The 24,803-nt window shown below is 39.1% G+C and overlaps 1 protein-coding gene across 2 annotated transcripts in view; it reads left to right on the plus strand.

The window, feature by feature from the left end:
• Window positions 1-24,803, plus strand: part of dync2h1 (dynein cytoplasmic 2 heavy chain 1) — a 90,390-nt gene that overhangs the window by 21,011 nt on the left and 44,576 nt on the right. Inside the window, exons 41-73 of one of the 2 annotated variants that reach the window (XM_058633739.1) lie at window positions 1,959-2,158; window positions 2,316-2,447; window positions 2,592-2,724; window positions 2,886-3,093; window positions 3,184-3,313; window positions 3,624-3,779; window positions 3,987-4,246; window positions 5,066-5,312; window positions 5,412-5,563; window positions 5,773-5,917; window positions 7,652-7,754; window positions 9,312-9,476; window positions 10,698-10,822; window positions 11,314-11,562; window positions 11,898-12,006; window positions 12,307-12,420; window positions 12,837-12,979; window positions 13,295-13,391; window positions 13,901-14,061; window positions 14,275-14,412; window positions 15,246-15,359; window positions 15,529-15,689; window positions 16,272-16,395; window positions 16,542-16,663; window positions 16,876-16,962; window positions 17,420-17,546; window positions 18,584-18,725; window positions 19,707-19,816; window positions 20,093-20,113; window positions 20,795-20,893; window positions 21,898-22,021; window positions 23,248-23,411; window positions 23,697-23,816. In XM_058633739.1, the coding sequence (XP_058489722.1) occupies window positions 1,959-2,158; window positions 2,316-2,447; window positions 2,592-2,724; window positions 2,886-3,093; window positions 3,184-3,313; window positions 3,624-3,779; window positions 3,987-4,246; window positions 5,066-5,312; window positions 5,412-5,563; window positions 5,773-5,917; window positions 7,652-7,754; window positions 9,312-9,476; window positions 10,698-10,822; window positions 11,314-11,562; window positions 11,898-12,006; window positions 12,307-12,420; window positions 12,837-12,979; window positions 13,295-13,391; window positions 13,901-14,061; window positions 14,275-14,412; window positions 15,246-15,359; window positions 15,529-15,689; window positions 16,272-16,395; window positions 16,542-16,663; window positions 16,876-16,962; window positions 17,420-17,546; window positions 18,584-18,725; window positions 19,707-19,816; window positions 20,093-20,113; window positions 20,795-20,893; window positions 21,898-22,021; window positions 23,248-23,411; window positions 23,697-23,816 (4,682 nt within the window). The remainder of the gene's footprint in view (window positions 1-1,958; window positions 2,159-2,315; window positions 2,448-2,591; window positions 2,725-2,885; window positions 3,094-3,183; window positions 3,314-3,623; window positions 3,780-3,986; window positions 4,247-5,065; window positions 5,313-5,411; window positions 5,564-5,772; window positions 5,918-7,651; window positions 7,755-9,311; window positions 9,477-10,697; window positions 10,823-11,313; window positions 11,563-11,897; window positions 12,007-12,306; window positions 12,421-12,836; window positions 12,980-13,294; window positions 13,392-13,900; window positions 14,062-14,274; window positions 14,413-15,245; window positions 15,360-15,528; window positions 15,690-16,271; window positions 16,396-16,541; window positions 16,664-16,875; window positions 16,963-17,419; window positions 17,547-18,583; window positions 18,726-19,706; window positions 19,817-20,092; window positions 20,114-20,794; window positions 20,894-21,897; window positions 22,022-23,247; window positions 23,412-23,696; window positions 23,817-24,803) is intronic. The other variant, XM_058633740.1, reaches the window with a different exon arrangement.

Here is a 24,803-nt window from a genome sequence, read left to right on the forward strand (position 1 = left end):
GACTGAAAAGAATATATTGAGGTCCATGATGCCAAACAGTCCTTTATTCTATGCAAACACAACAATAACTGATTTCACTTATGACCTCTTACTGTCTAAAGTTGAACAGGGTCACATGGTATGGACAACTCGTGTGATGTGTGAAAACCAAAACTGAAAATAAACTACTGTAACCCACTTCTCATGTCTGAGGTTATGTACAGTGAACCACTATAAGCTATAAATACTCAAGTCTACTGCTGAACTGTCAGTAGTATTTTGAGTGTAATGCGTAATGTTCAGAAAATAGCGAGCATTATTTAAAATAATTCACAGATTTCTGGTTCTGTTTGAATTTTTCCTTGTATGTATCGTTCATCATGAATTTTAACATTCAAAATGTATGGGGCACTGTCATGTATCTCAGCCCTTTTGTACAAATTTTGGTAGTAATATAGTTGATATTAGATCTGAAAACCCATGTGTACAAAGGGAGTTATTCTTTTAGACAACATACAATCACAATTATAGTAGGATACCTGAACAATGCATACGTTTGAATTTATTTTACACTATTTAAACAAGGTATTTATAGTCATCGAGGGGCATTTTAGGCATCACATAATGGAAAGCCAATAAAGATTCCATTGTCAGACTTTCCAACTCGACATGTTGGAAAGTCATAAAAGAAACACTTTTATGTGATATAACACTGGATTTGAAAACAATATGATATTTGAAATCTAGATGTGTTACTGGTGAGTATAACCTCCTCTCAATCAACACACACTACATGTAGGTGCTGTATGTACATTGAATCAGGTAAACAAAAAAACAGGAGTAAAGAAGTATTTGGCGTTATATCTTATCTTCCAAAGAAGTTGTTGATTTATGCCAAAGCCACCTGGTGAGATGAAACAACCAAAAATACATTTCTAACTAATTATCAAATATTTTTCACTACAATTTCATATAATGTATTGCAGATGGCCATAACTTACATTTATCAATTGTTTTACTCTGGCCATGCTTGAAATCCAGTGTGTATATTAGTAATAGTTTATAATGCAGTAGATAGTTGTGAAGAAAATTGTAGGACAAAAGTTACAGTTGTTCCATTTCATTCGTGTCTTAAAAATGTGTTTGTTGGAAGTGTTGAAACTGCTGCACTGACAGTGGCTTCTGACCTGAAAGAAATGTAGTTATAGAGCTCATAGAAAAGATTCTAGGATTAGGTGATAGAGAAAATTGGGGTTACACTGCGAAAGTTTTGTTTATCAGAGTCTCTACTGTATGTGTATATAGTATCTTGTAAATGCAGTTCAATCACCCCATGCATGTGTGTCTGTGTGTGAGTACTTGAACACTAGATGATGAATGTTTCAATTCAATAAGTCTTCTCTCTCTATTTACACACTGTTGTCCTTGCCCTTTAACTCATCTAATACTGACACATCAGTCCACAATCCCCCTGTTTCTTGGACACATCTGTACCTTTGTCCTGTCTCTTGTTCTGAGACACTTTTCCAGAGTTACTGTATATTGTTTACTTCTTCATTACTTTTTCCACCATCTTCTTCTCTCTGACCTTGTGTTAGCTCACTCTTTCTGATACCTGCATGCGAGTGCCTCTAGTTGTTCTACTATTTGTCTTTACCTTTAAAATCTTCTGATCCACTCCCCACCCTCTGTCTGTCCATCCATTAGTGAGTCCCCAAGGTGTTTTTTGTGTTTGTTTGGCCAAGTGTTCCTCTCTGTTGAGAAAAAAAACAAAGCAAAAATAACACATCTCTGCGTCATGGTCGACAACTTTGGAAAAGAGAACAAAAAGACTTTGGTAATTACTGCCTTTTATAATAAGGCAAAGTTCAATTTCATAACCTTTTAGTTCTTCTCTATTAAGCCTGTAATTTATTTGCTTTTCTTTGTATACAGTCTTTTTTTTTCCTATTTAACCAATCTCTGTCATTTACATCCAGTCCAGGAGAGCAGCCTTGTGGTGCAGGCTTTGCGACTGAACACCATGTCCAAGCTGACATTCACCGATAGCTCTCGGTTTGACGCGCTGGTCAAAGACGTCTTTTCTGGGGTAAACTTCACTGACGTGGAGGACCAGATACTTATGCAAGCACTAGAGCACGTCTACAAGGAGGCACGACTTGAGCTAATACCCAGCCAGGTGTGTACACAGATTTATTTAGTAGCTGAATATACACTTCGTCTTCATGGTACATGATATGAACCGGTATTCACACAGTGTTTGGAATCATTATCATGAATAATTGAACATTTATCAAAATTGATTAACCACTGATTGTTCTGCCGTCTCTATGCAGCTGAAGAAGGCGCTTGAGTTGAATGAACAGCTGAGACAGCGCATGGGTGTCGTCATTGTGGGGCCAAGTGGAGCAGGGAAGTCTACACTCTGGAGGATGCTGAGAGCAGCTCTAAACAAGACAGGCAAAGTGGTGAGTATGTGGGGTTTTGATTCATTGATGCAGATTGTGCATCAGGCAGCATATAAAGATACTTTTCAAAAGCTCATTGGTAAAAAAAAAAAAAAGGTTTAATGAATGTTGTGTGTTTTTTTTGCTGATGCTCTGTTTCTGCAGGTGAAACAGTACACTATGAATCCCAAAGCCATGCCCAGGCAGCAGCTACTTGGACATATAGACATGGACACCAGAGAATGGGCTGATGGTGTCCTCACGTATAGTGCCAGAAATGTGGTCAGAGAACCACAGGGTGAGAAGGAGTTTCATATAGATCATAGTAACTTTTGAAGACTGACATGAAGTTTGAGTACTGGACTGGATGTACTTGGGTTGAAGTCAGTACTGTGTCTGCAACTCAACATGTATTTATTAATTTTATATGTATTTACATGTCTACATTTTTGTGTCTAGATGTGAGCTCATGGATTGTGTGTGACGGTGACATTGACCCAGAGTGGATTGAGAGTCTCAACTCTGTGCTTGATGACAATCGGTTGTTAACAATGCCTAGTGGAGAACGCATTCAGTTCGGACCTAATGTTAACTTCTTGTTCGAGACTCACGACCTCAGCTGTGCATCTCCAGCCACCATATCTCGCATGGGCATGATCTTCCTCAGGTCAGTCCGCTTAGAAAAACTGAACCACTTGATCCATATTCCTTTTTTTCTTGTTTAGTTAGCTTTTTTTTAACCAATTTATGATTTCAGTGATGAGGACATCGATGTAAGTGCCTTGGTGAAGTCTTGGTTGAGTGGTCAGCCAGAGGAGTGTCGCAGCAATCTAGGAAATTGGCTGGGAGACTACTTCCAACGAGCCCTGGACTGGGTCATCAAACAGGTAGTGTGTGTAGAACTAGTCTCTATCCTTCTCCTACTTAAACAGATAAGCTATTTCATTGGGGCCTGGATGCACTGAGGAACTTGCTGCAATGTTTTTGTGTGTATCAAAATATGGTTGTATTGGAGATTGAAATACAGAACTTTTTAATACATGACCTCCACTCGCACTGGTCCGGGTTGATTTTAATGGATTAAATTGAAGTATGAAGTGAGCGGATATCCCATTTTCACCACAGTTTTTCTAAACTCTTTGTAAAGTTGTGATTTAAAGTTATACAACCCTGCCACTGCCGTTTTGTTTTCTTCAGAATGACTTTGTGGTGGAGACCAGTCTGGTGGGTACAGTGTTCAACGGTCTGTCTCATCTTAACGCTGTGACAGAGCGAGGTCAGTTCATTGTTGGTCTTCTAAGAGGTTTGGGAGGAAACCTCAACTTCAAAACACGACAGGAGTTTGCCAAGGAGGTAAGGACCCTCGTGTTTTTGTACAAGGACATGCAGCCACACTCAAAACTGTTTAGTATTAAGGTTTCATTTTCTTTATTATTTCACACATATAGTGATTTTAGCCCGAAAAGTACTTTTGTACTCACGAATGCAGGAGTGTGATGCTGTAAAACCACTACTCAGAAATGTGCTGGTGTCTGCTCTTATGTCTTTGTATTTCTGCAGCTGATGAGCTGGGCCAGGGAAAGTCCACCAGACACCCGGAAACCACTAGATACCTACTACGACACTGACAGCGGCCATCTAACAGCTTATATATTCCAGCGTCCTGAGGGTCTCACACTGGAACAGCTCTCTCACACACGCGCACTACCTGTTATAGAGACTCCAGACATGCAAAGAGGTCTGCACTGTTTCTCTCCGTGGCTCACTGCTCAGCACAGGCAGCCCTTCATGGTGGCTGGGCCAGAGGGCTGTGGAAAGGGGTAATTATATGTATATGCAACATGAAAATTAGCAAAATCCTATGTGGTTGTCATTGTATTTGTCATTAGTACAAAACAGACAGACATTTTATACCATGGATGTTGGTACTCACAAAATTAGATGTAAATCTTATACTCATACTGTCAGAATGGCAACAGTAAACATACATACAGTACATTCTGACATAAAAGAAAAAAACAATTTACAAGTTACAGTTACAAAGTCATTGTTGAGTTCATTTATATTCACACCCTTAGTAAAAAGAAACAATTGAGCAGACTCTCTCCCATTCAAACCTCATGTTGTTGAAAATGGGTTTGTGAGGTCATGCTGAAGGAGTGTGTATTTGGGATTGTGAGATTAAACACACAGGCACACAGTCAGCACTAATATAAATGCCTTCTTCAACATTTTGCCTTTTGTGTGAAGACACAGATAAGTCAGAATAAGGATCATCACTTTGCCTCACATCACTTTGCCTGAAAGGTCAGTGGCGCTTGGTTTGTGACTTAAGTCCACTGACAAAAAAATATTGTATTAATTTACCTACACACATTTACCCACACACAAGGCATGCACATAGTACATGTTCAAGCACTCCTTATACTTCAATTATTCTTTATATTTTGTGTGAGAACATTTCTCTAGGTTCCAAAAGCACCTGACCCTTTTTCTTTTATTGCTGTGACACCATCCTATACATCCATGAAACAAAGCTGTGCAGAAGCTGCATTTAGACATGCAGCTGAAACCTAAACACAGAGTTCTATTTTTCACTTCACACCTAAATTTCTTTTATTTATTGTTTTTGTGTTTAGTATGCTCCTGCGCCATGCCTTTTCTCGGCTACGCTCCACTCAAGTTGCGGTGGTTCACTGCAGTGCACAGACCTCATCTCGCCATGTGCTACAGAAGCTCAGTCAGACCTGCCTGTTGCTCAGCTCTAACACTGGCCGAGTGTTCAGACCCAAAGACTGTGAGAACCTGGTACTTTACCTCAAAGACATCAACTTACCCAAACCGGACAAATGGGGGACCAGCAACCTCACTGCCTTCCTGCAACAGGTAAAGCATAGATATTAAGCACTTTAAACAAACAGTATATGACATTCATTTATATGGCTTAAACAAGCATCTCACTTCCCTACTCTGTCTATCCTATAGGTTTTGACATATAAGGGATTCTATGATGAAAATCTGGAATGGGTCAGTCTGGAGAATATCCAGGTGGTAGCCTCCATGTCTACAGGGGGTGCTGCTGGGAGCCATTCGCTCACCTCACGTTTTTCCTCTATAGTGCGCATCTGCACCATTGAGTAAGTTTTGTACAAAAACCACAGAGAATGCATATCCTTTATATACCCCAATTCTATTTTCACATATCAACATTCATGTAAATCTCTTTCTACTTCTCCATTTTGTGGATGTCCTCCCTTTTACTTCCACCCTCATTTGCCTGATTTGCCCCCAAACACCCCCACCCCCACATCCGTCTGTTTCTCTGCATCTTTGCCTCCACTTTTAGCTATCCAGACAGGGAGCAGCTGCAGACTATCTACTCTGCATACCTGCAGCCAGTTCTTCAACACAGCCTTGGCAGCCAGGCAACGTGGGCCAGCACAGGGAAGACACACCAGCTGGCCGGTTCTTTAGTGCAGCTCTATGAACAGGTATTGAATGGGACTTTTTTATGTTCCTGTCCACAGATTTGTTGCAACAACAACTGTCAGACATACTGAGAGCATAAATAATTCACAGATACTCAAAATGATTACAAGCTGCTATCTGTTATACTATTTTTATTGACAGCATGACACTATTCACTAGATTGCTTGGATAGGGTGGATGTCAGAATAGAGATGTATACATTTACAAAGTTTGGAAATATTTGCACGATCAAGGCCCCCCCCCCCCACAATATGACATCTTTTATTGGCCATACTAAATTATTGAACACATGCAATTTATCACACCTCCTTCTTTAATGCAATAGCTAGAACAACCTCTTTTTGGCAAAGTGTCTGATATCAGATGGCTATGATGCTAACAGCTGGTTCCAGCCAAAAAGCAAATCATCCCTTATATCAAAGTGGGCAGTGAGCCTATGCTGGTTGGGCAGTATTTGTAAGGTCTGTGAGAAGAGAAAAATGTGAGATTTCTTTTTCAGTCTCTTGTGCTTTATCAGTAATTCATTCTACATTGCTACAGTTCACTGAGACACATTGATAAAACTGATAGGAAGAGGTTTTTTTGTAGCTGTTGTTGAATTTCTGGTAGTAGCAGCTGTTTAGCAGCAACAAGGCACTCGTAAAAGCTGTGTCTTGGACACACGGCCTTTAATGAAGAGCATTATCCAAATGCACAAGTTTTTGTGACTCACCCTGTGTAATCCTTCAGCTGTAATGATGCTTTTGTTTAATTTTCCTCATCACTGCAAGCACATCCTCACAAGCTAGTCACGCTGTCTCGTCCTTAACGCCAACAAAACTCAATATTCAAGATTCCTTTTATTGTTATTCTGCAAAAACATCAACGTGGCAGAGCAGAACAAAATTGCAAGCTTGGTTTAAGATTAAGAAAACACAGATTAAATACACAGATAAAAGGATAAATCGGTTTAAAAGGGAACAATAAATATAATCGAATTATTGCACTGAATAAAATACTAAATAAACTGTTGTGCTACACATGAATTAAATAAACAATACTGCTTTTGTTGCAGATCAGGGAAGCAGTTAGTGGTATTTGATTGTGTTTAGCAGCCTGATAGCAGCTGGTTAGAAGCTGTTTCTGAATCTGCTGCTCAGGCTGCAGTATCTCTTCCTTGTAGGTAAGAAGGAGAGCAGGCTGTGACCAGGGTGAGTGGAGTTTGTGAGGATGCTGTTGGCTTTGATCAGTAGACATTTTGGGCCAGACCCTTAATCGCTAGCACTGTGGCCCTAATTGTCCTTTCCACTAAACTGACTGTTTGTCCATTTTTGTTGGACATTCTGCTTGTTGGTGTTGACAAGAAATAGCTTTGGTTTCCAGTCACCGTGGCTGTGACCTGACCATACATTCAGATGGTTCCTGTTAGTGTTCACTTTTTAATATTACTGTCTTTCCTTACATAAAACATTACACACTGTCACAAATTGTCTCATATGTCGTGTTTGGCCCAGAGGTCGGAGGTTACCCACATTTTGTTTAAAGGTGTGTGTCATGAATGAACTCTCCTTAGCAGTTCCAAACGGCATCTCTGGCTGGAACACAAGATTTGCATTTAGAGTCCATTTATTTGTTTATTTTTTTTATTTTTTTTTAGTGCAGATGAGGCAGATTTTAGCCACAACTTGTTCATAGATTCATAGATTGATTTTATTGATCAAAATGAATTATCTTGCAATGTTTTCCTTCATGCTCAGGTAAAAGCCAAGTTTACAGTGGACGACCACAGCCACTACCTGTTCACCCCCTGTATTCTCACTGAGTGGGTCCTCAGCCTGCTGCGATACGACCTCACCGCAGGTAACCAAACCTTTCTGTGCGCTTCAGCACTTTTTCGACAGGTGGAAGATTGATGAAATAACCTGGGATATCCCAAACTTTTAGAAGTCAGGCAACAAGTAGAAACTTGCAGTGTTTCACTGGGAACCAATCTCATGAACCTATTTTTACCTTTGTAATGCAGGAAGCTGTAAGAATAAGACACATTGGAAACATTGCTTTGCACAAACAAATACTAACATGTTCACTTCTGGTTTTCTACTAATTCTTCAGAGTACACATGTACATTTTGCTGTATTGAAAAACATGAAGATTACATTAATAACTTGTGTCAGTTTTCATGCCAGACTCCAGAAGGACAGCACCAGATGGCTTGGTTTCTTGTCAGGATTCTTTTAGCTCAGAGCTACTTTCTCTACCTTTCACCTTTTCTTCATTGAATCTCTTTGTCATTCGCTCTTTTTTTTCCTCTCTTGCCGTACACCCTCTGCCACTCTTCTGGCCTCCTGTATAATTATCTCCTTCGTTGCTGTCTTTTCATCTCTCCCTCTACAAGGTGCTCCTGCTGTGGCGTTGAGTTCAGTCATTTATCTTAATTTAACATGCCAGCAGACAAACTGCTTTTTCTCCATGCTCATCATTTTTAACCTTGATCTTAGTTCTTACTGTTTACCTTCATTTGGTTATGGAAAACAACCCCAACTGTGTTGTTTTTTACGTTTATCATATTCTGTGATCATTCGCATTTTGGAATTGGAATGTTGTGCTTTAGTATTCAATAGGTTTTACCATTAACACGTATAAGCTTTCCCCTCTAGTTTTAAGAGAGTCAGAGTTGTGCTATTGTTAAAATATAAAAATACTTGACACTGTAACTGTTTTCGTTTTTTTTTTTTTTTGGGGGGGGGGCATCTGTTATTTGAAATCTCATTATAAACTCATTATAGTATTGCTAAAACAACAAACCTAATGGTGGTCTAAGACATTTACTTATTACATTCAATATTGTCAGGCTTTGTTGTCTTTTTCATCATTTACTGTAAAATAACCACTGAGGTTGGTTCTGGGCACTGAAATCTTTTTTTAAAGCCATAGGCACAGACGATGTTTAGACTGACAGCTTGGCACTTTAAGTGTTTTCTTCTGTGGTTTTTAAAATTTAATGTTGGAGGGAAAACCCCAGAGTGTCAGCCGTGTCTCTGTGCGAGTCTCTTTCTTCAGCTCTTTCAATATAATGTGACAGACATTGTTGAAGCCAGGGCGTTATGAGAGCACACTTCTGGATTCTTGTCCCTACAGTGTTCTCAGTGTTCTCTTCGTGCCTAGCTGCACTTTGTCAAGTTTTGAGAAAATTAAATTCATCTAGTCCTAATTAAGGAAGGGTCTTTTTTTTCACCAAAAAACAAACCTTGACTAATTTTGAGACCCAAGTCAAAATGTTATTACTGGTGCTGTCAGTGCTTTGCTGAAACTAGAACATGCTCACAATATGTGTTATACTTAATGTAAGAAATGGAAGCACATCTTCTTTGGTGTCAAAATGTGAGTGTGTGCATGTTTTCATGTATTCCTTTTTAGCTCAGTCTAATGTGACAGACAGCGTGTTGGAGGTGGTATCGTACGAGGCCCGAAGGCTGTTCAGAGACCGGCTAGTTTCCTCCAAAGACCACCACTCCTTTGATAACATCCTCTCCTCCATCATACGGGGAGACTGGGGCTCTGATGCTCTGGACAACGTGACAGGTATGAGATAGATCTCCACACACATTTAATTCACGTTTAAAAATTCATCAAAATTATAAACTTCTTAATGAGGATATAAAAAGTTGACAGGACATGAACTGATTAGAGAGTTAAAGTGTTTCTTATTCTGAATTGGCATGACAAAACAAGCATCTCAAATTTCTCATTCACCAGGGAATGGAAGTTGAGAAAATTCTTGGTATAAGTGAGACGTGTGCAGCTGCATTTTAAATTCCTTATTGGGTCTGTCTACACACACCAGCCTGACAGTTTTTTTTTTTTTATATGAGATATTAAGAAGGACAAGTCATGAATCAAGAGTCATATCAGATTAATGCCTCCTTACTCCCCAAGGAAAAATGAGATCTAGAGCTTGTCCTCATGAAAAGTTTTCACATACAGACTCACACAGTATTACAATTAATTTTATTTATATTGTACTGTAGCCTATAAACTGAAACATGAATAAAATGTGGCTGACAGAAAATATCAGGTGACAATGCAATTATAAAAGCTGATTTCATAATAGGTCCATAAATATTTAATTTAAAAAGATTATACAACATTTCATTTAAACACAGTAATAAAAAAAAGAAAACTGTTACTATTTGGATGTTTATGAAGAAATTAAATAGAATAGCGACCATTAAAAATGCCATAAAATGCTTGGCAATATCAATTATATACTGTGTTCTTCAAAATAAGGTTCAAAGCTGCATATAGAACATAGTAGGTAGTTCAACTGTAGATGTGGGTAAAGTCGATTAATACAGTAACAAACTGTGTCTATAACCAAGGTATTTGAAACTGTTGAACAAAAGCTTACAATGCTGCCAGGTACAATAAATAAGTCTCATCTGTAAGCGCTTCTAAACCAATGTTTGGTCATCGCCAAGTCCTAATATAGCAACTTAGCTTCATATTTAATATGTAAAACATTTCTGAGAAATGTCTCTTCTAAACGATGTGCAGTCTGCCTGAAAAATAAACACCCGTCTTCTTCTCTGCAATATCTAGTATTTTGGTGTGGGATCTGAAAACGTCAAAATGCCTTTTGCATTCAAACACACATTTAATCTAATTTTCAAATTAATTTGATTGGTATTAGATGTGACAGCTCATTTTTTTGCATTTTGTCTTACCTCTGTAGACAGCTTTGTGTCATGTGAGGTGTTCATGCAGTGTGTTACCCAGAGTCTATGATGTATTCCCTGCGTGCAGATGGTTTCTATGTGACTTGGGGAGCCTCTGAAGGGGCTGTAATGGCTCCGGGCCAGTCGCTGCCTCCTCATGGTAAACAAGTGGGACGTCTGGATTCTGCTGATCTGAAACAAGTAATACAGAAGGTACAGAGCAAGGAACTGTCTTGTCTGTGAGGTCTGGTTTGAGTCTGAATTTCATTTTGTACTTCCAGCATTGCCGTGTTACTTTTACATTTTAAGATTTTAGTAAAACATATGGTCTTCTTAGCTGCAACAGTCAATTGCCAATTGTCCGTCCATTCAATACAAAGTCCATAGAAAATCTATACGGTGGTAAGGCTCTTCAAGAGGCTATTCTTTTTGCTGATGAAAGCTATTTTATTACTTTAGTAGAATATTGAATATAGCATCTCACTTTTACAAGTTAAAAAATTATAGATCCATATAGGGTAGCAATTTAAAAAGCTCAAAGATCAGATAGCTTGTTTTTATTATTAAAAAAAAACCCCACAAAGTTGTTGTCAATTAATAATTGATGAACGGTTGAACTGTATTTCCTGAAAACATCTGCAGCCACTGTGTGTTTGTGGTACACCTTCTCATGTGGTTTATGTTTGTTCTCGTCTCCCCTGAAGGGTGTAGTGCTGTACAGTCGTGATAACAGGGAGCTGGACCTTCTCCTCTTCACGGAAGTCTATGACTTTGTATCGAGGGTGGACCGGGTCCTAAGCAGACCCGGTGGCTCTCTGCTACTGGCGGGCCGGAGTGGAGTGGGTCGGCACACGGCCACGTGCCTGGTGTCACACATGCATGGATACACGTTGTTTACGCCCAAAATGTCCCGTGGTTACGCTCTCAAGCATTTCAGCAATGATCTCAAAACGGTAAGAGTGTATTGCATTTATAAGATTTTACCTGCTTTATTGGTTCACATTTTTCTTAGCTAACCACTAAATTGTCTTCTCATTAACAATCCATCAAGTGTTTTGTTTCACATTTAGTTTTACAAATTGATTTTGTGAATCACACGTTTTCAGTACTTTTAAGAAGAAGTGCAATGCAGTTTAAGAGTAAGTGCATGTATAGTTTCGGAAAGGCGTCAATATGCATGTATGGCATTGTGTTGTGTCCATATGTATATCAAATTTCTATGTTAATCTGTGATGTATGTGTATAAATTGTTAAATGTATGTGTTGATCCTTTGTGCTGTTTGTGTAGGTGATGCAGCTGGCAGGTTTGGAAGGTCAACAGGTGGTTCTGTTGTTGGAGGATTACCAGTTTGTTCACCCGGCATTCTTAGAAATGGTCAACAGCCTGTTGTCATCAGGTGTGTGTTGTGTTATTGTTTGTTGTTTTTCTTTGATTTTTATGAGAATTCATTTGATTATTAGAACCTCAAGAGGTTACAACTTTATTATTAGGTTAAAATTTAAATCTGAATTACATAGCGGCATCTGTTTGGAGGTTTTATGATCCTTAATTCATTATGAGCAATGTACTGAAGTGGTGAAATGAATTATGTGCATAATTTGCATTTCTTTTCATGCATCATGGCCCAACTACCTAGTAGGAAGTATTAAGTTTCACTTTTTCAAACATTTATGAGTTTGTGTGTGTTTTGTTTAAGGTGAAGTTCCAGGTCTGTACTCTCCAGAGGAACTAGAGCCTCTCCTCTCCTCTCTCAAAGATTCTGCCTCCCAGGATGGATTCACTGAGCCACTCTACAACTACTTTTTGTACAGTCAGTACCATATATGCTTTCTCTCTCTATGCACCGTATACGTGTACAAGTGTGGTACTCTTCACAGTGTAAGACTCAGGTGTGTGCTTCCTGTGTGTCCTTTCTATTCACTTATTGTTCTTACTACAGTATTCTCCTCTATGATTATATGTGACCCCACTCTGCTGACCTGTAGTGCTGTGTGGACTGCAGAAAGTGTGCAGTGTCACTGAGGTTAAGGTTGCTGCTTGAGAATCAAATCAATAGCTCTATTACTGTCTAAGTAAACAAACTTAACAACTCCCCACTCACACTCACTATCCAACTCTGCCCAGGAGGCACCAGCTAATAAAAACAATATCGACCACAACAAGTGCATGTCTTCACGTTGTCCCCGACTGTCTCAGACCACATTGTTTGTGTCATACACCACTTAGGAATCCAGCAGAACCTTCACATAGTTTTGATCATGGATTGCTCCAACTCCAACTTCACCATCAACTGTGAAAGCAACCCAGCTTTCTACCGCAAGTGCTCTGTCCAGTGGATGGAAGCATGGACCGAAAACAGCATGAAGAAGGTCAGAGGAGCACAAGATTAAACCAAGAATAGATATTAAATCAGGAAAGTGAAATTATTTCATCTTATTTGGAAATGTCGAGACCTCTTTGATAAGATTTCTGGAAAAAACAAAAACACTGCAGCTCCATGCATACTTGTATGCATTGCCAGTATCTAGTGTCTCCATATCCAATATTGACCTTGATATCACAGTTAAGATTTAATTTGCTTTCCTGTGGTATCTGAAATGTATAAACTGAAGACTGTGCACAGTGAATTTTATTTGTGTTTTATACCACAATTTTAATTTTACATCAAACCTGCACATTGGCAGATTCCAGAGCTCCTACTGGCAAAGACGGAAGGAGGAGGAGGCGGAGGAGGAGGAGTGGAGAATGAAAGAGAAAAATCTACTAAGGGAACAGACTCAGGTAAAATGACATGCACATGAAGTCAAAGTGCATTATGATTCATGGAGACTCCAGTTGAATGTATACATGTTGTATTTATAATAAGAGTTTTTGGGGTGAGGGGGTTATCACTGAACCCTCTTAATGCTATGTGACTAATTACAGTGCTTTTCAGGATATAGTTTGGTTTTAGACATTTGAATTAATGTCTCATTTCTTTTCAGGAAGTTATCTGATAATCCAATAATAAATCCACAAAACGTTGTGCACTGAAGAAACTAATATGAAAGACATTATAAATGATTTTGAGACAATTAATTTGAGTCACGACTAGCTTTTCTCTCAGTATTCAGTAACTCAACCACTCTGGGATTTTTTTTTGCTTTTGAAATAAAAATTAGAATAATGGTATATCAATGAGACTATTACCTAATTTCCTAGCTTTATATATTTAGTGTCAGTTGTAAATGACCATGTAAACTGTAAATTCAGTGCAGTCTGTGCTCACTGGCTTCTTCCTGTCCAAGCAGGGTCTGGCCAGGCAGCTCTGTGCCGTTTGTTCCTGATGGTCCATGAGTCCTGTAGAGAACATGGTGCAACACCCAGCCAATACATGGCCTTTCTGCATGTTTACACTGCATTATACAAGCGGAAGCAAAGCCAGCTCACAACAAGACAACAGCACCTACAGGTAAAAAGACAGCTATACATATTCACAAAAAAGTACAACCGCTACAACAACTACGACTAAGATTTCACAGCACTTCAAAAAACCTTGGTAATGGCTGATTTTTTTTTAAATGCCCATGTCCAGGATGCTTGCTCGCATGAGGAACAGAACACCAACTGTGCCGTTATTTTTATTTTACACGTGTTTTTTTTTTTTTTTTACTTGCGTCTGAAGGCAGGTGTGTCTAAACTGAATGAAGCAAAGGCTCTAGTCGATGACTTGAAGAGGCGGGCCGCAGAGCAAAGTGCACTGCTGACGACTAAACAACAGGAGGCAGATTCTGCCCTACAGGAAATTACTACCTCCATGCAGGTGGGTGTCAGTGTTTGTCATTGCATGCATATTACTGTGTATAAAAGGGTTTCATTTCTCTCTTTCCATTTGTCCATCCTCCTCTCAACTGTCACCATGTCTCTTCTCTTCTCTTCTCTTCTCTTCTCTTCTCTTCTCTTCTCTTCTCTTCTCTTCTCTTCTCTTCTCTTCTCTTCTCTTCTCTTCTCTTCTCTTCTCTTCTCATTTCTCCTCTTGTCATCTGCATCACTGTGTTGTAAAAGCAGCCTTTTCTGGATTCCCCTAAGTGTGTTACTCCTTAGCTTTGAACCCTGCATGAGAATTGTGTGGTCTGTATTTAAAAATGTTTTAAATGTGCTATGTCAATATAGTGGATTTGATTGATTGGATACAACTTCTCATCCAGTGTTTGCTATACTATCCTGACACATCATTTCCTTCTGCTGGTGGTTATGGATGGATGGACAGAAAAAAGCAGCTGAACACTGTACTTAGAGAGTAGAGAGAGGTTTGTGGAAAATGAGATTTGGTGAGGGAATAAAGAAAGTGGGCAGCATATAGAAAGAGGTCAAGGCTTAACTGTGGGAGTAATGGAAGGATGGAGAGACAGTCACTAAAGAGCTTAGCCAGAATGAGGATATGATGTGATATGAATCTAGAGAAAGAGAAAATGCTGCAACACATTTGTCCCCTCTCCCTTTTCCTCCTGAATCATCGTGTCTTTCCCTAATTATTACAAAACCAAATGATACTAGTGTTACGTATTATCTCTGTGAATAGCACCTTGAGTTGAGTATAATTTATCCATCACAGTGAGTTAAACATCACATGATGTTCCTGATTGTCTTGTCCAGAATGCCAGTGACCAGAAGACGGAGATGGAAAAAATAAAAGGGAAGATGGCTCAAGAAGTGTCAAAGATTGAAGAGAGAAAAGCCAAAATTGATGATGAGCTGAGAGAAGTACAAGTAAGTTGGCTGAGTGACTTGTGCAGCCAATACAATGTTCTCTGTCAGCTATGAAAAACACAATCACTTACACCTACCCTGTACTTTTTTACACTTGCAATCCCAGCTGTACTTATCCCTCACTTACCTCTGTGCCTCTCTCTCTCTGCTCACCATTGTTATCCTCTAGCCTTTGGTAGATGAAGCGAAGCGTGCAGTGGGAAACATCAAGTCTGAAGCGCTGTCTGAGATCCGCTCCCTGCGCATGCCCCCTGATGTCATCAGAGACATCCTGGAGGGCGTACTCAGATTGATGGGCATTTTTGACACCTCTTGGGTTAGCATGAAGAGGTGAGAGCGCGATGGGAAGAACGTGTAAAGGAATAGACAGCGGAAGGGTTAAAAAGAGGGAATGGGTTGATGAATTAAGACAAAGTTACCACGTAGTTAGTAATTAAACTGACGGGAATCTTCATCACTTCTTGGGTTACTGAAAAGAGGTTGAACAAGCGAAGAAGTGTGAAGGGAGAAAGAGGAGGGCAGGTTTGACATAGTTGAAAAGAGATATTATCAACTTTGGCGTGAAGATGACAGTCATCGTCTTCCACCGCATAAATTCACATTGCTTAAAATAAATGAATGTGTGTGAAAAAAGTGATAAATATGTGAAATGAAATGTGTCACAAGGCACTAAGACTGTGAAAGTGAAAATAAGTCTGTAGAGGACATCACATTGTATTAATTAATGGAATGTTTTCATTTGACTTGATAAATATCAAATACAAAGATAAGAGATTGGGATAACATTTATTATTCATACATTTATTTTACCCTCGATGACAACCTAATTTGCTTCGTTCCCATTATAACTCAATTATTTGTCATCCACTCACATCCAATTCTCTGTCCTCTTTTTATTTTTATTTTTTGTAGCTTTCTGGCTAAGCGTGGCGTGAGGGAGGACATAGCTACATTTGAAGCCAGGAACATCAACCCTGAGATTCGACAGAGTGTGGAGGAGCTGCTCAACAGGAACAAGGCCTCCTTTGACCCCAAGGTCAGCCACCCATGGTAGTAGAATGAGAATTAGATGTATGGCAGGTGGATTGTATTAACCTCTTGTTGATGTTTTTTGTGGGACGGTTGTATTGTGGTTGTTGTAACTGAGGTGTGCTCTTGTGTTGCTGTTGATGCTGTGGTCAGAATGCTAAGCGTGCAAGCGCAGCAGCTGCTCCTCTGGCTGCCTGGGTCACAGCCAATGTCCAGTACTCCCACGTCCTGGAGAGGATAGAGCCACTTGAGAGAGAGCAGGCCGGACTGCATGAGTATGAACCTACACCTACACCTACACTCAACACATCTAACAATTTTGAATTGATTTCTTCTGCACAACAATGCATCTGGATGTTAGATGTGTGCACAAAAGAGATAAAGGCTGTGGCATTAGGTTAATAAACAACATTTTTTCTTTTGTTATTTTTGTATAGATTGTTTGAGGTGCCTTTCTCTCTTTGTGTGTGTGTGTGTGTGTTCACAGAAACCTGAGGAAAACGGAGAATAGAAAGAATAAGCTGGAGGATCAACTTAACTCTGTTGGAGCCAAAGTCAGCGACTTGAAAGACAAGTATGCTCTCCTCTAATTTTACGTCTTTTCTTTCAGCCTTTGATTTCTATGTTTTTCATCAGCGAAAAACAAAACTGGTCGGTACACTGGAATAAATCACCGCTGTGATGTGTTTGTAATAAATCATGTTTTCTAATTTGTCAACATTGTTACTCCCTTCAAATGTCAAAATGTTGAAAACAATCTGCCTGTCATTCAGCATCCCTCATCCTTTGCAGCTTGTTTTCTTTTAAAAAGTATAGAACTCCTGTTGGAGGTGAGACTTTTGTTTGCATTCCTCTCGTCTCTACTTTGTCACAATGTCTGCTGTGCATACCGATTATTTTTTCAGCTCATGTAAAGTAGTGTTTGTTATCATATGTAACTTTGCATATATCTTTTCAACCTCTTCTGACCTTTCATAAAACACATCTATCTTACTTGTGATCTCTTTTACTCCTTGCCACCCTTTCTTCAGGTTCCAGTGTCATACTGCAGAGGCAGCGAAGTTGGAGGCTGAGGTGACAAAAGCTCAGGACACAATTTCTGCTGCTCAGCAGCTCATATCACAACTGGATGGAGAACACACACGGTGGAACACACAGGTAGTTTGATGTATGAGTATGGTGATGTATGTATTGGTGAGGGAGGTGATACACATTTATTCAGAGCAGGGATCATTTACCATCTAAAAGCATCACGGGGGGTGTGTGTGTGTGTGTGTGTGTGTGTGTGTGTGTGTGTGTGCGTGTGTGCGTGTGTGTGCGTGTGTGTGATTATGTGAGTGTGACAGGGGATGAATCCTGCTGTCTTGGGTTCCCTTCTGGCTGTTTTTACTCCTCTCCACAGCATCTGTCTACACCTTAATTAAAACACTCAATCTCCTCTTGACACACTCACACTCCTGTACACACCCTCACACTCACTGCCTCCCTCAAGGCGAGCGCCAAAGAGCCAGTTTACTCGCTGCTCACGTACAGTAACGCCACATGCTTACACATACACATTTGTGTATAACATACATACTGCCTCCAAACAGTACTTGGTAGACCAAGTTCCGTAACTGTGCCTTTAAGCTGAAGTATTTAACCTTTATTTTACCAGTATAGTCCAATTGAGATTGCAAATCTCTTTTCCAAGGGCGTTCTGGCCAAGAGGCAGCAGCAACAAACTCATCAGCAAGGACACCTCATCCAAATTTCAATAAAACAATAACAGACATTAGAGAACAAAATGAAAGAAACCTTAAAGCAGTGACAGACCAGTGATTTGGAGTCCTTCAGAATGATTTTTATAATGAAAATTATCCAGAGAAACCAGATTTTGGAGTTTGAAGGTGTGTTCTACAGTTTGTTCCAGTCTGAAGTAGCACAATAGTGGAAGAGTGTGTAAATATGCAATGCGTAGTATCCATGAGGTTTTTGGTGAAAATATGCACAAACGTGAGTGTTAAGGCATGACGCTTAGCAATCCTATATGATATACATAGCATCCTATATGATATACATACACACAACATATATGATCCTCTGGTATGCAACAAGAGAACCCCATAAGATCTATCATTAACCTCGAAATCACTGTACTGTGGGGCTATGAGTTGGAATATGTAATATGTACCTTATGCTTCTCTTTCAATCAGATGTCTGAGATAAAGAATGAGTTGGACACGCTCCCTGTGAGGACAATGCTCGCCGCAGCCTTCATTACCTACCTGTCTGCAGCTCCCGAAGACCGTAGAAGAGACAGTCTGGAGACATGGATGGCTCAATCTGGACTACAGAGTAAATTTACTGTTTAGGCTAATGCACCCGACGGCCATCAGAAACATAATTCTACCCACAAACACACACATACATGATACCTTGCATTGTGTTGATACATGAGGTACAAACACAATGCACTCATCACATATAAAGTAGTGTGTCATTTTTATCTTTATTTTATTCCTTTGTTGATGTTGTTATCCTCCCTCTGTATCACTAAATGCTGGGTCGTTCATCTGAAAACAGGCTTTGCCAAGCAAAACTATCAGACCTGACTGAAGGTCCAAAACTAGCGACTGATACCACAAATGTCTCTTGAACATCTTTGCTGATATTGTTAATCAAGTGAGAATTAGGGTCATGTATAGCTATCCAATATATTATTTCCATGTTTGGCTTGGAAACTGAATGCAAAAATAATATATATATATATATATATATATATACATATATTATTATTATTATGTTGGTCCAACATGGGATCTAATAAACATTGCTATTCTGAGAAAGAGACAGTTGAGAGGAGCTGGTAAGCTTAAACTGCATTAGGTTGTACTTAGCAAACTTATTTGACAATGCTTTTTATGTAACAGACACTACAGTCTTAACTCCAATAAATAATTTATTTTGAAATGTACACATTAGAACATTCTGATTTACTGTCAGCTCTTGTGTTCGGAAATGAGCATGCTGTCCGCACAAATTAAACTATATAATTAGTGCATTCTGTTTCAGCATTAATTGGTGCCTCAATATTGGCTCACGTCACATAATTTAACTTGACAGTCTGTGTTTGAGATGTGCACGTAAATCTAAAATGGCAGAGTCAACCTCTTACAGGGCCATCTGTTAAACGGACTTAAGTGGCTGCTGCAGTGTCCAGTAAATGCAACATCTCGGGTTCGATGGAAATCACCAACCCTATTCTTCGTTGAAGATATATATTATGAAAACTGCAAATAAGCAAGTACATTTGTGTCGTGTGTGTTTTTCTATCAGAGTTTGATTTGCGGTCATTCCTGTGCTCGGAGAGCGAACAGTTGATCTGGAAAAGTGAAGGTCTGCCATCTGATGACCTCTCCATGGAGAATGCACTGGTCATACTACAGGTTAGACATCTGATTGCCTTTCAGTCACCTCATGTTTTGTTGTGATCACATTGATTTCACATTAGTTTTGACATAAAAAAATTATCTACATGTATGTTATTGAAACAATTTCATCACTTATCATCAATTTCTGTGTGATGTGTGTGATTTAACATCCAGCATTTACCTCTAACAACCAGTTTCTACATTAATTATTATCATGCTCTTGCCATTCATCTGTCCTTCACTGGTCTGTGTTGTGCTTGTGTGTGTTTTTTTTGCCATCACTGCCTTCAGATCAATGCTCTCAAGTTACGGGTAAGAAGTTATTTGGTCCTTCATCCATGAGTGAACACTGAGTTTTCTGTGGTTTTTTTTACTGTGTTTTTTGAGTTCAGGATCTACCATGTACACCCATTTCTATTTTTGACAGAAGTTAGTTTTGGTACCTTTTCGAAGTCATGTTTTTTGTTTTGTTTTTTTACTTTTAAATGAAGAATCTCAGCAAACCTGTATTTTTTGTGAAGATCTACAAATATATCTTAAGTCATTGAAAAGTCATCAAGTACTTACTTGGGGGTACCCCTGAGCAAGGTATCCAACCCCCATTGCTCCCCAGGCGCTATTAGAGGATGAGTTAAATGCAAAGAAGGAATTTCCCCTGTCTGACTAATTTATTATTGAAAATGTATGTACGGATTATTATTAAGATACGTGAGATACTTCTGTAATGTTAAAAGAAAAAAAACACTACTTAAGTTAAGTACATCGGTCAAGCAAAAGCTATAGGGACCTGACAAATATACAGGTTTGAAAAAAGGTTTTAGCTCTATATTTGCCAGGCATAAGTGCAATGGTGATTGATATTGATGAGCATGACAAGGAGGCAGGACTAAAACTAGCCCCCCCCCCCCAACCAACACAGTGTCTTCCTAAATAAAATGATCTCAAATCAATGTAACCTGAAAAACAATTCTCTCTCATCTTTCTTCACTCAAGAGTGTTGCCTGTCCATTCCTGATTGACCCATCATCCCGAGCTACAGAGTGGCTGCGCACACATCTCAAACAGCACAGACTAGAGGTTATCAGCCAGCAGGTAAACACTCACACGTGCATGCATACCTCTCAAGCAATTCATGTTAAGCATTTCTGTGACGTGTTTCTTCAGATTTTTCTTGACTGATCTTTTTGTCTGAATCGGACTCAATTTTTTAGAACAGTCAGCAGCGATGCACCTGGGCTGCGAGGATTATTGAGCACCGCTGCTAAAATTTAATATGATCATTAATATCAATGTGCCACTAATGATTATCACTCATAACTTGCACAAGTGAGCACCGAAAGCTGCAAATTAAGATGCAAAAGACCACACACCAGGTGTTACGCACCTTTAGTGAAACATTTATAAGATACATGGATTATTAACCTATTTCACTTAAAAGTAATTTGACTTGAATGGATATGGGCCATGCCGTCAAGACATCTCCTCATGGACACCAGCACAATACCAAGGGAAACACCGACTATTATACCTCAACTAATGTTAATAAGTGTGTGAATAAGCCTCCTCAATCAGTTGTTGACTAAAATCATATGCTTTTTCACAGTCTTTATTTTATACACAGTGTTCTAGTTCTACAAAACTAAACTGAACATGACGTGACCTTGCTGACTTCCTTTTACATACATATACATTCATACCTCTTTTCACACACTTCCACTTTGCACTTTGATTTATTAATTGCTTGTTTACATCGCATTTTTGTTTTGTTGTTCTTAAATGTTTATGTCTGCTCTGTGAGCCATTGTATTGCCACCTGTGGTCAAATGAGTTTTTTTTTAAGATGAATTTAATTGAATCTCAGGATGTACATGTAGCAGAATGAGCCAGAAGACATTAAATAGTGCTTACCTCAGATAACTGAATGGATAACAAGTTAGAATGGGAAATAAACATTTGATTTAGCGACTTTTTGACTTTCAATGAAGCAACCATAATGGAAAAAATGATTTGTTAACAGTTTCTTGGGTTTAGTAGCAAAAATATCTTCAGTGGGTTCTTACATTTACAGTATATGTCTGTCTTTTTACTCTCTATAGGACAACAACTTCATGACATCTCTGGAGTTAGCAGTCAGATTTGGAAAAACCCTTATTATACAAGAGATGGATGGAGTTGAACCAGTACTCTACCCACTGTTGCGGAGGGACCTTATAGCACAAGGTATTAAAATGCACTCACAAGCGGCAATTTTATATAAAGTTGGGATGAGAACATTTTGTAATTTAGTTGAATACTCACCCATATATGGTATGTACTTGTTTTGTTATTATTGCATAAACATGATCATCATTATTTTAACCAGGATGACCAAGTTTGATCATGCAATCCTGAGACAGATATTTTGTTTTCTGATATTAAGAATAAAGTGCTGCCCCCCCCCCCCACCCCAGAAACACAGTGGCCTTTATATATCAAACTTGTGTGGAAAGGTTCAGGTGTAAATATCACCCTATACCAAGTCTAATGTGTGATTAATGAATCAGGCGCACACCAGGATTGAGTGGCATATGCCTGGTCAGGGAAGGGGTCTGCTTCAGTGGCACACAGCGCAGACGGCACAGTATCTAGATAATAGTAAACATTTAAACTTGCAGATCCATGCTATATGTGTATATATGTATATTGTGGAGACGCCTCAGGTCTTTCAACACATCAGATGAGTTAATTAATCCCACTGTTCAACTTGAAGCGTTTTCCCCTATGTTGTATTTATAGATATGTGTGCTGTCAAAGTTGAAAAAAAAAAGATAATTACACATACTATAACTTTGCTCATCAAAGACACTGATTGTGTGAGCCACTGATGTGAAATATTCAGAGAGACAAGAGCTATGTAATTAGTCAAAATAAATATTTACTGCATAAAATATGCATGCACATGTGCTGCACAGTAGTTTATTCAAGCTACTAAAAATGACTAATTCTTCTTTAGATGTGAAATTTAAATGAAAAAACCTTTTTTGATCGTGTAGTTTCTGACATAACATATGACGCCGTTGTTTCTTGGTTCCAATAAATTCACACCAACGACATACTACGAGTGTAAACAGAGGGTAGAAACACACCAGCCTTTGGAAAATGAGGGTGAGTCATGAGGTTCTGGTTCATCCAAGGAGAACTGGGCTCAGAATGAGTAGGCGCAGAGAAAGTTAGAAAAAGGGCAAGTTATTCATTTAGAAGTAGTGTTGAACACGACTCTAAAAAAGAGACAAAGGCTCTGAGATACTGCATTGCAGACATCTAGATATGAGGTGAGAGTAGAATATAAAACGATGAAGATAGAATTTATAGTGACCATTGAAGACAGAGCCTGAATGGTACACTACATGTTGCTAACAGGTCTCTGTTTCTTTCTGTCAAACATCTACACACATGGACACACAAAGGCCCTAGATATGTGGTTCAGATAGGGGACAAGATTATTGACTACAACGAGGACTTCCGTCTCTTCCTGGCAACACGGAATCCAACGCCCTTCATCCCACCTGATGCTGTTTCCGTGGTTACAGAGGTCAACTTCACTACCACCAGGGCAGGTTTGCGAGGACAGGTAAAATCCATTATAACTGCTTAACAGCAAATGTTATCTCTGTGAATCTATGTTTAACGCTTTGTCACAGAAGTGTTGATTAGGCTCCCTGATGTCTACGGCTATGAAGTTTTGTAAAATAAAATAAAAAACACAGTGAATTATGACTGACTAGTTTTATTTATGTACTGGAAAAACTGTTTTTATGCTGAACAAATACAATGCATAGCCTATATACTGTATGTTGCAGCCATACTGTTTGTGTCTCTGTTTTCATAATGTATGCTTGTTTGTGCTTATGTTTAGCTGCTAGCCTTGACCATTCAACAGGAGAAGCCGGAACTGGAGACTGAGAAAACCAGACTTCTTCAACAAGAGGAAGACAAGAAAATACAGCTGGCTCAGCTGGAAGAATCGCTGTTAGAGGTACACAGACAGACACACAGCATACAGTGTATTCTGTAAATGCAATCTAGAGGAACATGTGTTATCATAGGAAATTATACTATAATGCACTTAACATTTGTACACATTTGGTAGAATATACCTTAAAGGGATAGATAGACGCCGACCCCAGGAGTAGAGTGGATGCAATGTTGTTAAATCATTTAACAAGTCTCCAGGTCGGAGCAGAGAAAAGTAGATATTATTATATATTATGTGAGTGTGTGTGTGTGTGTGTATATAATATACACACACATATTATTGAAGTCTAGTGTGATTCTGTCTTATTATCCACACAAAAATAGTTTTTAACTGGAAAAGGTGTATTGATCACACAGTGGGGAAATTCATCTTCTGCATGTGACCCATCCTAGGGTTAGGGTAAGAACTAGATTAATTCTTAATTTATTATATATAGTCAGACACGTTGGTTTGTTTGTTTAAGTTCCGTCACTCTCTCTGACTAAAACAGACGTGTGACTTGCACGGCTGTGCGGCATAGCGATACGGGCCAGAACATAGTACCAAATTGATCGGACCCACTGATGGACAGCGGTCTTATTGTTCAAATGTGTTAACGTAACATATGCATGCATGTTTTGTGGTTTAGAACCTGTTAGTTCTGTGACCCCAGCTCTCTAAATGATTTAACAACATTGCATCCACTCTATTCCTTGGATTCTGTGTCATACAACTTAATGGTCAAAAATCCGAACTATCCCTTTAAGCCAACTATTATCATTTAACATTTTTTATTTTTATTTTAAAGGTTATTTCTCTCAGCAGTTTTAGAACATAGCTGCTTACTGCCACTGTTGGCCTGGGAAGAAAGTAAAAGACAGAACAGACAGTGTGTGCAAATCCATAGTGTTGGAACAAGGATGTGATTTGTCACCAGCTTTCCTCCCCTGAACACAATCAAATGTGTTTGATGAAGCACCGGCCAAGTTGAATACACTACTGCTGGGC

This window comes from Solea solea, chromosome 7, assembly GCF_958295425.1.
Source record: "Solea solea chromosome 7, fSolSol10.1, whole genome shotgun sequence".
Classification (NCBI taxonomy): Eukaryota; Metazoa; Chordata; class Actinopteri; order Pleuronectiformes; family Soleidae; genus Solea; species Solea solea.